The 16,578-nt window shown below is 32.1% G+C and overlaps 1 protein-coding gene across 2 annotated transcripts in view; it reads right to left on the bottom strand.

Moving 5' to 3' along the window:
* Positions 1 to 16,578, bottom strand: part of LOC138696927 (atrial natriuretic peptide receptor 1) — a 125,410-nt gene that overhangs the window by 24,644 nt on the left and 84,188 nt on the right. For both annotated transcript variants that reach the window (XM_069822421.1, XM_069822422.1), the window contains exons 10-12: positions 12,945 to 13,029; positions 10,160 to 10,274; positions 297 to 404 (exon numbers count right to left, since the gene is read on the bottom strand). In XM_069822421.1, the coding sequence (XP_069678522.1) occupies positions 297 to 404; positions 10,160 to 10,274; positions 12,945 to 13,029 (308 nt within the window). The remainder of the gene's footprint in view (positions 1 to 296; positions 405 to 10,159; positions 10,275 to 12,944; positions 13,030 to 16,578) is intronic.

Below are 16,578 nucleotides of genomic sequence, written 5' to 3'. Positions count from 1 at the left end.
AAATGTTCTTCATGAACTCCGTTACATATTTTAGAAACGTCTAAATTGAAGACAGGAAGAAAGTATTTCAAAAATCTCGAGTAAGATTATGAATTTGGAACCATATAGGAATCGATACAGTTTAGAAATTTTCTTCATGAACTCCGTTACATATTTTAGAAGTGTCGAAATTGAAGACAGGAAGAAAATATTTTTAAAGTCGTCGAAATCGAAGACAGAAGAAAATGAAATAAATAATAATAATAACAACACAAAATACAGTGTATAAACATGTTTGAGAGAGAACTGAATCTCACCTTATAAATGCCTATTGTGGTGAAAACTCGGCTTGGTGGCAGAGAGCTGCATGACGTCATGGAACCTCTTCCTCGATGGAGTTTCTCAAGGCCAGACTCGAACGTCTGCTGTACCAAGAACACAACACCAATTCGCAGTATTCATTGTCAAGCTGGGAAATTATTTTGACATAGCAATAAATAAAATTAGGCGATAAACTGTGTACACAACTCTTTTAGTGAAACACCAACATGTTACTTGGTACCACTGTTAATGCAATAATGACAAGACCGACTTGGCACAGTTATAGAAGTGCGATTGTGATTTTTATATTTCAACCAGTAAATCGTTTTTAAATGCTCTAAAATACAACATTTTAGTCTTTACTTACAACTTCTATAACTTTGAAAATTCTATCTCTGACATTTGTGGAGTTGTGAAATAACACGTGTCGAAAAAATTGCAACTTTTGGAAAGTTTAATTTAAAGTTAAATGTGAATGTCTTAGCTATCTGTATTGTATTAGAACATGTCCATTTAAATAGCACAAATAAACTATATACCACTGAATTAAGAAAAAAACTGCGTAATTTTTAATACAAAAAAAATATTCACGTACATATACCCTTCAGAAAACCAATCTTGCGTTCTTTCTACCGAGGAATACGCCTTTATATTTCGTAGTTGGTTGCTGCTGGTACCGTATCTTGCTTCATATTTTAAAAATACGCTGATAACTGAGGGAACTTTCAACCCGAGTAGCTGAATTCATTTTTGCGAAATTTGTATGACACTGTTCTTTGAAAAGTTGCTTTGTTGTTCTCGTATTTTAATCCAGAAATAACAATTATTATTTAATTGATTAACTAGTGGACTTACTCGTGTTAATTATGTAAAACACAACAAGAACACAAGAAATACATCACACTAACATATGAAAACAAAAGCACACATAAGATCGCATCTTCATTCAAAAAGCAGAAATACAACATAACATACAGAACAGAAAACACACTACAAAGACATCTCAACACAAAAAACATAAACAAATAAATATGACCACACAGGTGTATGCAAACTCACATGTAATAGTTGCGATAAGTTCTACATAGAACAGACAGGCAGATCATTCCAAACACGCTACAAAGAACACATTAAAGCAATAACCAGAGGACACAATACATCTACATACGCCGATCACATAACCAATGCTAACCATACATACAATAACATAAATGCGGACATGGAAATCCTACACATACAACCCAAGAACCAAAAACTCAACACAATACAACAATACGAAATATACAAACACACTAAAACACACCCCGATCAAATTCTCAACACACAGATCAATTTCAGTACAAACACAATATTTGACTCCACTCTTCAACACCTTTCAACAATCAAACACACCCACATAACAGGCAGAGAAGTTCGAGATGACGCCGAGATCTAGTAGGCTCTGAGGATAGTGATGAAACACCGAAACAGCTGTAAGCCGCACAAACGTACATAATTAACACGAGTAAGTCCGCTAGTTAATCAATTAATTATATTCAAGTGTTAAAAGTAGTATACGCAAGATTCAAAATGAATTATTATTTACTGCAATAGTGATTATATAAATCTTGATACATACTTATTTACTTACAAATGGCTTTTAAGGAACCCGCAGGTTCATTGCCGCCCTCACATAAGCCCGCCATCGGTCCCTATCCTGTGCAAGATTAATCCAGTCTCTATCATCATATCCCACCTCCCACAAATCCATTTTAATATTATCCTCCCATCTACGTCTCGGCCTTCCAAAGGTCTTTCTCCCTCCGGTATTCCAACTAACACTCTATGTGTATTTCTGCATTCGCCCATACGTGCTACATGCCCTGCCCATCTCAAACGTCTGGATTTAATGTTCCTAATTATGTCAGGTGAAGAATACAATGCGTGCAGTTCTGCGTTGTGTAACTTTCTCCATTCTCCTGTAACTTCATCCCTCTCAGCCCCAAATATTTTCCTAAGCACCTTATTCTCAAACACCCTTAATCTCTGTTCCTCTCTCAAAGTGAGATTTAAATGTTGATAGTAAACATTATTGTTGTATTACCTCTAAATATTATTTTCTAATTAATTTCGGTTCCGTTGAAAGAAAAGTTTTCAGTAATTACACTAGTTATTACAATATTTTACATTATTTTCTCGTATCACATAGCTATAATTGTGCCAAGTTTCAGTAGCAGAATCTCTTTAAATTGTGAGTACACGCTTATAAGTTGTTACAATGGGTAGATGTATTGAAAACCATCTCAGATCCGATTACCAAATATGAGGACAGTTATCAGGAATGTTTGTAATATAGAAGGAAACAGCTGCAATTCTCGATAAACAATCCCTTGAACTAGCTCCATCTGTAACAATAAGTGCCTTTGTAAATTTATACACTTCCATTCAAAATGTTTATTGTAGGTCTTCATGTTTTAAAAGTAGGGAAATATTATATCACCCATTATAAATATTTTCTTTGCTTCTCATTCTGAAGGACACAATTAATGAAAAAACACAGTAAATGCTTACCTTTTGTTGACTGATTATACAAAGTATAATTCCGACACATTGTAATAGCATTGTTAATTCTACTTTTGAACTAAATTGTTGCTTTAAGGGGAGAGGATTGTATTTTTTTAACTTTTTTCCTATTTGGTGTAAAATATTAATTTTTTGTATGTAGAGAGCTCATAGCTGTGGCAACTCAACCAAATAAAAATATTTTGAAAAAAAATTATTTGTTGGCCAAAATTTGAAAAAATTATACCCAATGCAGGATTGTACTAAAACCGATATATCTAAACCGTTTTTAAAGATAGATTCAAACAGTTTTTTGCAATGTATTTGCAAAAGCATGTTCTACAAACTGTCTGTAACAGAATTTTGATGTTAGGCCCTACGTTTGTAAAATAAACAATTAAAATTTAATAACAATTTTCTGATTTCCTTTCTTGCAAACAAACGGAGGTATTTTTAAAATTAAATCAATTAACAAAATTCTGTTACAGAGGAAAGTTTCCTAATCGTCTAAAGAATTGTGTTCTAAATTTCATGCATGTATCTTTAATAGTTCAGAAATTATATCCATTTTTGTCTGGCAATGTAGCAAAAAAATGAAGTTACTGGAAACCGATAAAAGCGGGCGTGTGATTTAAAAATCCATAGCGCAGGAAGTTTAAAAATCACGTCTCAGCATCCGATAAGGGCACAAATACCCGCGAAATGTTATGAGATGCATTCCACACATATCAAAGAGTATTTTAAAGAAAAAAATTGAAAATTTAATTTACCGGAAACAACAATAAAAGTGGGCGAGTGATTTAAAAATCCATAACGCAGGAAGTTTAAAAATGGCGACTCAACATCCTATAAGGGCACAAATACCCACAACATTTTAGCTATGCATTCCATACATATCACGGAGTATTTTAAAGATTTTTTTTTTAATTCACTCATTTTTCACCAAAAAATACCATCCTCTCCCCTTAAACCTAGAATCACTTTTAAAAATGTACAAAACTATAGAGATTTTTTGTTAAATTATTTATGCATATTACAAATACTACAGTGCATATTTATGTGATAGCTAACACAACTTCAGAGAAAGGTTTTACAAGGGATGTGGAACTCGTACTGTAAACAGAGCATCCAACATAAGAACCTACATGCAAAAACGAAGGCAGCAGGAAAAGCTACGCTCTCTGAGAGAAGCTCTTCCCCGTCTCTGTTTCACACTAAGAAACCTCACAAAAAAAACTCCCCTTCCACAGTATTTAGTGTTGCAAAATGATCCATAAATCTGTCATTCACAATCAAATGTCTTAAATATTATATCACTTAGAAATATAGTTATAATAGCCAATTTCATGTGTTAAAATAAAAACTAAGTTGCAAGTTACTTAGTTGACTTGTTTCAACTTTGTGTCAGCCATCGTCAGAACTAGTGAGATCATACTTCTTTCGGTTTCTTCAGTTGTTTTGCTGGGGTGTATGTTTGTGTATGGTAGAGTGGAGTCAAATAAGGTTGTGTGTTCTGAAATTTAGTTGTGAATGTGTTTTTGTGTGCTGTATATTTCTACTGTTCTACTGTGTTTGATTTGGGTTTTGTCTGTTGAATATGTAGAATTTCCATGTCTGTTTCTAAGTTTTTTTAGCTGTGGTTAGTGTTTGTGATGTGTTCTACGTATGTAAAGATATTGTGTGATTTGGTTATCGCTGTGATATGTTTTTGTATCGTGTTTGAAATGATATCCCAGTCTGCCCGAAGTAGAAGTTGTTACAACTATTGCATGTGAGTTTGTATACGCCTGTTAGGTTTATTTTAATTTCCTTAATGAGGATGCGATCTTGTGTGTGTGTTTTTGTTTTCGTATGTTAATATGATGCATTTTTGTATTCTTGTGTTTCTTTGACTCCACACTACCATACACAAAGCACCCCCAGCAAAGAATTTGACTTTGAGATCAAACTGCGCATGCGCGGACTTCTCATGTAGTGCCAGCGTGATCCTTATCTGAATTTATTTTCGCTTGCACATTCCAGATCAAATCAAGAAGTTCCCTTCGTGCTCCGGTTATACATCTTGCATATACGAAGGTTCGGTTTGGTTAGTTTAGGTTTTTATTAACCAAGCCCGCGCATGCGCAGTTTGATCTCACAGTCAAGTTCTTCCTGTCGTGAGCCGCACGTCTCACTAGTTTTGAAGATGGTTGACACAAAGCTGAAACTAGTCAACTAGGTAATTTACAACTTTGTTTTTATTTTAACACATGAATATGGTTATAAGTATACAGGATTAGTTAAAAGTCCCACACTACCTAAATAACTTTTGAAGCATACGGTTCAGTGACATGAAACTTGGTATGTGATAACCATACACTAAGAACTCAATAATGGTATTACCGAGTTTTTTCTACTTCCGGTTTAACCGGAAGTAACTCCAAGTCTCTTATTTTAAATGGAACACCCAATATATATTTTTATTTTTGAATAGTGCTCATTAAGAGCTTTTCAAAAAGTACCCACACTTGATACGTCTGTACAAATTCAGTGTTGCTAAGTCAAGAAAATAGAAACGTGTATCGAATATTAAAATAATAAAATACTCCTTTCTTAATAAAAACAAAACAAAGCCAGCTCACCTTCTAAATTATGTGTTCAAATTGGTAGCCCTCAGCTGCTTTACAATGTGTCATTCGATCATAGAAACCATTTAAGGAATTATTTAACCTGGCTTTAGGAATAATCTTGCACCACTTCCATTTTTATTTAGCAACACTGAATTTGTACAGAAGTATCAAGTGTGGGTACTTTTTGAAAAGCTCTTAATGAGCTTTATTCAAAAATATATATTGGGTGTTCCATTTAAAATAAGAGAGTTGGAGTTACTTCCGGTTAAACCGGAATAGAAAAACTCGGTAATACCATTATTGAGTTCTTAGCATATGGTTATCCTCACATACCAAGTTTCATGTCACTGAACCGTATGCTTCAAAAGTTATTTAGGTAGTGCATTTATTATTTTAATATTCGATACACTTTTCTGTTCTCTTGACTTAGCAACACTGAATTTGTAAAGAATTATCAAGTGTGGGTAATTTCTGGAAAGCTCTTAATGAGCTTTATTCAAAAAGAAAGAAATATATTGGGTGTTCTATTTAAAATAAGAGAGTTGGAGTTACTTCCGGTTAAACCGGAAGTAGAAAAACTCGGTAATACCATTATTGAGTTCTTAGTATATGGTTATCCCCACATACCAAGTTTCATGTCACTGAACCACATACTTCAAAAGTTATTTAGGTGGTGCGGGACTTTTAACTAACCCTGCATATCTAAGTGATATAGTGTTAAATCTGTTCGATTAAGGTGTATAAATGTTATAGTTTTATTTATTTGAAATTAATTAGAAAATGCAGTTTAATTGAATTAAGTTGACGGTGTATGCTGTAGTTTAGCTCATAAAAGCATACTTATGAATATGTTTACCAATTTGTGATGAAATGTACTGTCTATTTTGTTAAAGCACAATTTTTAATATCGTATGAAACTGTATTGGATTATTGAAATATAGATGATAGGCTTAAACTTTCAATAATGAATATTATTCAAGATACTCTAGTATTTGAATCATATTATATCGGAAGAAATTTTTTAAGCATTTTTTTTAGAATCTCCTTAAAAATAGGAGACGTGATGCAGTATTTTTCTTGAATGTTGAACATTTTTATACTGTTACACAATTTTTCTGTGAATGCAGATGACACTGATATTGCCAGATTTAAGTTTTAGAATGTTCTTCCTTTATAACATGCTCAGTAGATCCTTATAAAGATGTTTGTGCAAAAAATAATAAGTAGTTTTAACTTCTTCATATTCTTACATTAAATAAAAATATTACTAAATATCAAAATATTAATTTTCAATTTTATGCGACTGTAGTACATACCAAGCGCATGGTAAAGAGTGAATATCTCCAAGGAGGGGGCTTAAAATGAAACAAATGATGTAGTAATGTAATGACATTTTTTTATTTCTTGTTTGTTATAGCATTTCTAAATGTCCTAGCCTTTGTTACATATGCCATACATTAGAACATAAAACACAAAAAAGTTGACTTATGTCTCTTTAGCATTACACAAACTTGATAACAATGTTTAACGATTATCCTGAGATAGCATTAGAAGCGATGGTCTAGATGAAATAGATTACCTCATCTTTTAATATACTGGACGTGCATTTAACTGTATTTAGGATATAGTATTAAAATCAGCTTATAATATGTCATATTCTCATTTAAAAGCAAATTCAACTTGCCAGAGCATTGCATAGTTTAACTCAAGGGTTACAACAAACATTTAACAGCATCTCAATTCATGAAGTTTTATTCTATTTATGTCATTTTTTTTTCGAGATAGCCCTTCTAAGACAGTAACAAATACGTTAATTAAAAATATGGCTAGAGAAACAGGAAAGCCTGAAAAGGATTTTTATGTTATATGATTGTCATATTTCTTTGCATAATTCACATCGTCACTTTCATACGTCATTGTGACGTTGACATGATACATTACTTACAAAACACGCAAAAGTTTCCTATACACATTTTGTTAGAAACTCAAATTTTAAGTATTCTTAGCAAATTTATGGAAAGAGTTTCTAAATGAGAATTGTTTTATGAAATCTTAGCTATATGAAATCATGTCATTAGTAAATTTGACATAGTATATACGAGTGAGTTCGCTGATCCACATTCTTTCAAATTTGTCCCTTTCTATTTCACTTGTGAGAAAAATCAGATATTTAGTACGCAATTGAAGTGAATTGTGGTACATGACAAATGACGAACTAAGATCCTGTAGGAACTCAGTTTTTTTTAGTTCTTTATGAATATGGTTAATGATTTCAGAGGATTATTTTATTCTAAAAAATAATGTTTTACAAAAATAAGTCGACATTTTGAGGTAACATTTGTAAAGGAATTCTAGTGAATTATGCAATGAAATATGATATTTTAATAGACCTTTCAAATATAGGTTGTCCAAAATGTACTGCAGCTCTATGTTTAAATTTATTTTAAAGAACAATATCAACGTGTGATTTTTAATACAATTTAGAATTGAAAATCATGGAATGTTACAAATTATTTGGCAATATACTGCAGTAATCTTGAACTCCTCTTTGTCTAGAAACATTTGAAAAATTCTAAGTATTAATTAGTAGTTATAAATTTTATTAAATTATTTACATAATTCTCAGCATTGTTGAATAATATGTCACTTCTATGACCTGAGGTATAGTAGTCGAAATTTAGAAAACCTGAAGCAGAAGTAGCTACTAGTTGCCCAATTGACTTGTGGGTAATATTGCAAGCTAGGGAATAGATTTGTATCCTGTTTATGATTGGTTTGTTACGAAATATTGTGCTGGCCTTTACTTACAGTATCCAATATAAAAAGATGCTTCCACTAACAAATCCTTCAGTGCTTACAAATCCTAAGATTGTTTTTCTGAAAGTAGATCTACGCTTTAACTGCAAGATAGTGAATAGACTTCTGTCTTGTTTATGCTTGGTTTGATACGAAGTATTATGTGCTGGCCTTCACTTGAGGTATTCAGTATAAAATAATGCTTCCACTAACAAATCCTTCAGTGCTTACAAATTCTGAAATTGTTTTTCTGAAAGTAGGTCTACTCTTTAACTGGAAGATAGTGAATAGACTTCTGTCTTGTTTATGCTTGGTTTGATACGAAATATTATATGCTGGCCTTCACTTGCAGTATTCAGTATAAAAGAATGCTTCTACTAACAAATTTTTAGTGCTTACAGATTCGATTATTGTTTTGTTGAAAGTACATTTTAACTTTAGTAATTAAATTATAAACAAACACAATATGAACTACTCGTTTATATAATCATTTGCAGTCTTCATACACAAAAATAAGTTCGTTGTATTCACGTAGAAAGTGACGTGTTATTCCACATTGTTGAAATTTGTCGTAAATGTAAGGTTTAAAGTCTCTTCTGTGTTAATCTGTTCAGTGCTTGAAATGGATTAATTATGAACCTTAAGAATAGACAACATATTTCAAATATTTAAGGAATGTGTAGGAGTTTTCAATTTGTATTAAAATTACTACGGCAAAATAAAAGCCTAAAAAAGGATCGATACTTTCAGCAACATTATTTAAAAAATAAAATCAAGTCCACGTATACAATGAGCATCTATACTAAAATGATGTGTGGTAAAGATATATTTTTTTAAATTTGTACTTTGGTATAGTTTAGTTGTAAATAAAGAAAATCAAATATATTACTCATAAGTAAGAAATAAATTCCAGTGTTTATCATAAAGGTTGAAAAATTTAGAATCCTAGTAGTGCAGAGTCACTATTATCTTGTATCAGGCCTAAATATAAATTTTCAACTGTGATAGCATTCGTTCTTGCATTTATAAATCCATTTGAAGCAGAGAACATTTCCTTCTTTCATCCTTAATTTTGTTCAGTACTGTACATTAAAATGTGAAATGGCCTGAAATTACAGCAGAATTTTACTTAGAAAACTAGATTCAGAAACTCAGTGCACTGCATGTAGAATTTTACGTAACTTATTTGTCAGTTTTAATTCAGACGAACTGCTTAAATTAATATAATTACTGAGAAGTTAATTTTTATACTTGAATATATAATATGAAATTCATATTATGCACATTCTCTCAGCCAGCATTTCTTCTTCTTATTTTTTTTAAAATTACTGCTATCAGATTTTAAATTAATACCAATAACAACAGTTCAGTAATAAATGGTGATAAAATTCAATTTTAACCTCGGTTATTTTGATGTGTTCTATGATTAATAAAACTATTGATTAAGAAATATAAAAATGGGATATACATATACATATAGTATGATTTCATATTATGTATTCGTGATGGAAAAGAGACTAAAAATCCACCATTTGTTGCAATCCTTAAAATCCAAACAACAGAATACCACTAAAAATTGTATTATCAATGACTATTTGTACAAATTCACATTTTAATGGCACTAGAATATCTATTTAAAATAATTTATATGCAATCTCTGATAAAACATGCACCATCTTCGACATGCCGAAGCCAATACGCTTAATACACTTTAAAATACTTTATATAAAGCTCTAATAATTTATTCTAATCTAATGTTGTATTTAAGCTAAACTGTTCTATATGTAAGCGTCTTACATCAATAAACCAATATTTAAGTGAGTTCTAGTCCATAATTATCATTACTTAGTTCACAATCTTAATAGCTGGTTCTTGTTTTGTAAGCTAGTGTATCTTTCTTAAGCTTTGCTTACCTCATTCTTCTGAAGACCTAATATGGATGAAAATGGCTTCCCAACTTCCAGCAAAACTTCCTCTGGCCGCACACGCCAGGACATATTATTCAAATCAGCTGTTACTTGCATGCGCCTGCAATCCATACGACATCGCTATAAACATGATGTATAAATGTGTGTACGGGCTATTCCATCTCAAATCGACCGAAATATAGAGAAAATTGACCTTGCAATTTTTAAATACAATGAAACTTTTTCTCTCCGTTGACAACTGTGATACAATGCTTTGTGCAAAGTTTGAGGCATCAGAACTTCATAGTGTTTAAATTAATAATATTTAAATTTATCGTATTTTCATAAAATTAGCAACTTTAAACTGTTGTGGCTCCGAAACCCTTTCACCCAATGATCAAAATCATGGTTTATTTTGATGCTGAAAAGTTAAAGTTTATATTGACATGTAAACAGTTTATCTTACTTTTTATGGAAATCGAGAAATTTAGATTTTTCCTCATTAAGACGCCTTTGCCCAAGAAAAAATATTTTTAAAATATATGGTTAGATTCCGCATTGAAAGTACAAATAAACACTTATTTTTTTACTGGTGCACCGTTGATAAGAAAGTATTGAAAATATCAAGTAAAGAAAATAAATAGTACGCGCGTGAAGTAACCAGCTGACTATGAGGCGGGAGCTAGCCGAGACAAGCAAGGCCAGGAGACAAACACGTGATGTTTCGTCTAGTAGCACATAGCTGGGCTAGCTTTATCACACATTTTCATAAACACAGGAGTAAAATGACGCCCAACGCTCGCTTATCTTCAGCTCTCGGCCAGTGCGTGCGGTACTGCGCCGTTCAAGTCTAGGCGTGTGAAAATAATTTATTTAATACCCTCGAAACTTATTGCCGAGCCACTAAGCAAACAATGCTGAATCCCTCTCAATAATGCAAGGTTTTTTCTCAATATTTTTTACATTTTTACAAACTGGCAAAAAGCCTAAAAGTAAGTAAAATCAGATTATCTGTTTCTCTGTGTACAATAAAAATAAGGATTACTTCTTAACATAATCTACCAAATGTCAGCTTCAAAATGAGCTCCCGTTCAATGTTCTGCAGTAAATGATTCCAGAGTTCTGAGCGCTGAAAGAGGCTTGTTTTTATAAAATACGCTAAATTTGTCGCTCAATAGTACGAAAACCGTTTGACTTTCGATAGTATATTTTTGAAAATGCACTCTTCTCAGCACCTTGTATAAATTGGGAAAAATTAGAGTATTAAAAAAATGCGAGGTTTTTTACTGATCGATTTCATATGGAATAGCCCGTATAAATAAAGTGAACCATCAAGTGGCGTCGTTACTAACATTTGGGATGTTCATTGAAGTGAGTAGCGAATGTTACAATCAAGATCATAGCATTAGTGTGTATTACAACACATACAGTGTGTTGGTATATTTATACTTAATCACGAAGCAGCCAATGGTGGCAGTATAGCAAATCTTTTCTTACTCTTTATACTTATGTATATCGTATTATACAGGTATTGTATAGTTTCTTGGGAATACCGAATAATAATAATAATAATAATAATAATAATAATGATAATAATAATAATAATAATAATAATAATAATAAAAATAATAATAATAATAATAACTAGTTAGATTAATTAAAATGTGTCTCAGTGAAACATATAGCAGAGTTCGTATAAGTCAGTTTCTGTCAGATGCGTTTCCAATTCACTGTGGGCTAAAGCAAGGAGATGCACTATCACCTTTACTTTTTAACTTTTGTCTGGAGTATACCATTAGGAAAGTCCAGGATAACAGAGAGAGTTTGGAATTGAACGGGTTACATCAGCTGCTTGTCTATGCGGATGACGTGAATATGGTAGGAGAAAATCCACAAACGATTAGGGAAAACACGGGAATTTTACTGGAAGCAAGTAAAGAGATAGGTTTGGAAGTAAATCCCGAAAAGACAAAGTATATTATTATGTCTTTTCGTGACGAGAATATTGTACGAAATGGAAATATAAAAATTGGAAATTTATCTTTTGAAGAGGTGGAGAAGTTCAAATATCTTGGAGCAACAGTAACAAATATAAATTATACTCGGGAGGAAATTAAACACAGAATAAATATGGGAAATGCGTGTTATTATTCGGTTGAGAAGCTTTTATCATCCAGTCTGCTGTCAAAAATTCTGAAAGTTAGAATTTATAAAACAATTATATTACCGGTTGTTCTTTATGGTTGTGAAACTTGGACTCTCACTTTGAGAGAGGAACATAGGTTAAAGGTGCTTAGGAAAATCTTTGGGGCTAAAAGGGATAAAGTTACAGAAGAATGGAGAAAGTTACACAACGCAGAGCTGCACGCATTGTATTCTTCACCTGACATAATTAGGAACATTAAATCCAGACGTTTGAGGTGGGCAGGACATGTAGCACATATGAGCGAATCCAGAAATGTATATAGAGTGTTAGTTGGGAGGCCGGAGGGAAAAAGACCTTTGGGGAGAAGTAGATGAGAAGATAATATTAAAATGGATGTGAGGGAGGTGGGATATGATGATAGAGACTGGATTAATGTTGGTCAGGATAGGGACCAATAGCGGGCTTATGAGAGGGCGGCAATGAACCTCCAGGTTCCTTAAAAGCCATTTGTAAGTAAGTAAGTAATAATAATATTAATGATAATGATAATAATAATAATCATAATAATAATATTAGTTTTTAGCCGAATTCAGAGGTTAGAGAAAATATACTTTTAGAAATTCGCATTACCGTATTATAACTTACTTGTAAGCAATGCAGGTCAGAGTGACAGCAAATGACAGGAAAATACCGAAGGCAAATGATGCGTAAAGGACCATGACGTATGCTTCTGGAAGAAAAGGGAAGTTATTATTTGTATGAGTAACTATAACAAAGCAGCTTATTATGAGATGTGGTTAATACATTGCTTGAGGGATAAAATGAGAAGAAAATTGAAGGCATTATGAGACATGAAGCTAGCCAGCTTGTGTTTGTTTTCTCGAGAGAAATGAAGAATCCCCCGCTAATTTGCCAGAAGAGGTGAACCAAGAAAAGAAAAACATGTATCAGTCTTCAATTCCATATTATACATCGAAATACCACTTTCAGAAGATAGAAGTAACAGGGCTAATGGTTGGCTCACGAGATACCACATCCCAAAAGTTCGCGGATAAATGAAGGCGTCTCGATCTATCCATGAGGAACATCCGTAACATGGTTATTATGGGTCTATGGGTTCGATTAGAATTTTCAGGAATCACCTCTATACTTAAGGAAATCTTAAACTTGATGAACTTAAAAGTCTGTGGCCGGGAAGAAAAAGGTCTTAAGTCAATATTTTGTGAAAGTAAGATTTTTATATTTTCTGAGCGGAAATAATTCTCTACAATCTGGTCAAACGGCTAAAGTCAAATAAGACTCCTAAATACTTTTTGAATCGAGCACACACAAAATAAAGGACTTAAGAATATTTAATACTTTATTCCTTACAAACATCACATGTTTAATTTCCGTGCTTCCCTATTAAAAAGGTCTAACTTGTATTTTAGCTATTTTATCACATACTGATGCCATTTCCTTTTAAAACTTTAAGTACCAGGGTAAACAGTCATATAATTGTTTAAGATCTATTTTACATTCCTAATAATTTACATATGGCAGCAAAAATTTTTAACAGCCTTCCTATCGATATAAAAAAATGAAACTCAAAACATAAAATTATTTAGAGCCAAATTGAAGAAGTACCTAATTTCTCACGCCTTCTATTCTGTAGGTGAATTCATGACATTCAATAAGACTTCATGAAATTGATACTAAAACTTTGTGTTGTACTAGTAGACTATATTGTAAATCTCATCTGTATATATATATATATATATATATATATATATATATATATATATATATATATATATATATATCTTCTAGACTGTGACTATGAATTAAGATTTTATAATAGTATGAAGTTTTTTGACTTGTTCCATATTCTAGCTGTAAGCAATGTATGAATACCATGGAATGTTAATAAATACAATATAATACAATACATTTGTAATTTATTTTGACATGAAAAAGGTCTTATGTTTAAATAGTACCTTCTACTCAGTTAGAATTCTAGTCTTAAAAGGGCTTAAGTGCGGCTATTTTTAGAAAAAAAAATCAAGAAAATTGTTAAATGAACAACATTACCTATTTTAGAAGAAGTATGAACAAATAATATCCAAGAAAACCTCTTAATTAAAAAACTCTATAATTGACACCAATTCCAATCTTTCTACTGCTCTCCTGAAAAGTATAAAAATTTTACTTAAGACCTTTTTCCTCCCGGCCACAGAATTAATTATTTAGCATCAACCTCATTTACTTATTGAATTATGGTCTCATTTTCTTATTTTATTGAAATTATTTTTACCTTGTCTATAATGGCAGCCTGTAGATTTAGGAGGTTGTTTTTCAATAGAACATTTATTTGATAATTTTTTATTAGTTGACATTGAGACAAATGTTACTACAATGAAATCCATTATTTTTTTTGAAGGAGAATCTAGTTTGAAGTTACAATTCGAGATATAAAAGTATAGTAAATGATGTCTTACAAACACGCCCCAAAATGTTAAGGTACAGACTAATGGTACTTACTACGATACATTTAGATACATTCACAGATAAAAGCATGCCAGATACCTGTATAATATACCGCGAAAGATAAAGAAAAATACGTTCTCTTTATCTGTAAGCCTGTTTTGATGAGGTATGTACTTACCATAGACAGAACACTTCAGAAGTTCTCGTTAGTTTTACAGCGAAATAAAGTTAAAAAAAATGTGCCATATAAATCTTATGGTCAGGGAGGCCAGCACTTGTGAAATGTCTACTGTGTGATTTAGTGATTTCTTCTTCCCCTACACGCATTTGTGTGTAAGATGGAATAAGGGGGAGATTAAACCGACAAAGGAAGAAGAAAGAAATAAAATTGTATGAAGATATAGTCGTAATGTACAGGGACATCATTTTATTTTTACTAACATTTCTAATATTAACCTGGCTATATCTTTGGCTTAAAGGTTGTGAACCGGAAACACCGTTTGATACCCCCTTCCACTGGAGTTCGATGATACTGGCGTAAGATACAAACAAATCACTTTACTAGGTATAGGAGGGATGAAAAGTAGTTCATCCATTTACGTAAAGTAGGAAATATCGCAATTTTGAGTTTGATAATTTTCATTAGGGTTTTCTTTAATCAAAATACAGTAAAATATTAACAATAAGTGTTTTTACTCACGAACTGAGCTGTCCGTTCGGACGTATTCATTATGCAGTGTATATTATACTGTCTACAGCACATTAGCGTACAATATGGAGAAAGAAGTTAAATTGAAAAATAATCATAATATGGATATTTAAACACATATTTGAAAATGATGGCCGTTCATTTCGATACAGGCTTCAGTTCTTTTGTGCATATTATCGCACTATAGACTATTGTACCTAATTCCAATTAGCAGTTTCGTCTTTCGTACTAGTAACTCATGTTGAAATAATTCTGTACCTACTCTATAAAAGAGTACCTTACGTACTGTATATTCAATCTTCACTTCTGTCCGATCCGAAAAGATAAAATTATTCAGACATGCTATTTATTATCCGTTCAAGTGGTTTTGTCGAGGGTCGTAGAAAGAGGGGAAATCACATGACAGTTAATTACTTAACGAGGCCTTTTTATTTACGTTATTTTAAACAGTTGTATAATATTACGTAGACGTCCAATTCCTAACAGAAATTACTGTTTTCAGAAAAGAGCTAAGACAGCCCAGCCACAAAGGGGCGGGCAGAAATGGGTGAGGGAAACCGGACGCGACATAGGCAAACGGACGACAATACCTGTGCGAGAATATGATTCAGTATTGAAAGCGAACATATTTCTGGAACGTACTATACTCACTAACTACTGTTTGTGTTTACTAAGACCGTAAGGCGACTTTGACTGTATACGCTTGGTTCTGTGTGGAGAACGGTTACAAGTTCACTAGTAGAGTGGGTGGGAGTGAAGTACATTCAAAAACTCAGGTACAATAAAAATTGAAGTAAAAATAAAATGATGTCCCTGTATAATGAATCATTGTTAAAATATGAAGGCAAACGAAGGAAACTTATGATTATGAATCTATATTAAGTTGCATTTTGAATATTTTGTACACGAAATTAGATTAAATTAATGGTATTTGTAGAGAAAATAAAATCATTAGATTGCGTTATTCGGAATTGTAAAACTTTTCTCATTCAAGATTCATAAAAATGTGTTATTTTTCTTAAACGAAATTGTATGATGTGACCATAAGCACATCAAATATTTAAAACAAGCTTCAGGAATGTAAACATAATCAATACTTACAGG

Source organism: Periplaneta americana, chromosome 3 (genome assembly GCF_040183065.1).
Source record: "Periplaneta americana isolate PAMFEO1 chromosome 3, P.americana_PAMFEO1_priV1, whole genome shotgun sequence".
NCBI classification, from domain to species: Eukaryota; Metazoa; Arthropoda; class Insecta; order Blattodea; family Blattidae; genus Periplaneta; species Periplaneta americana.
The sequence above is the reverse complement of the archived record's forward strand: the minus strand, read 5'-3'. Positions and strand labels throughout refer to the sequence as shown.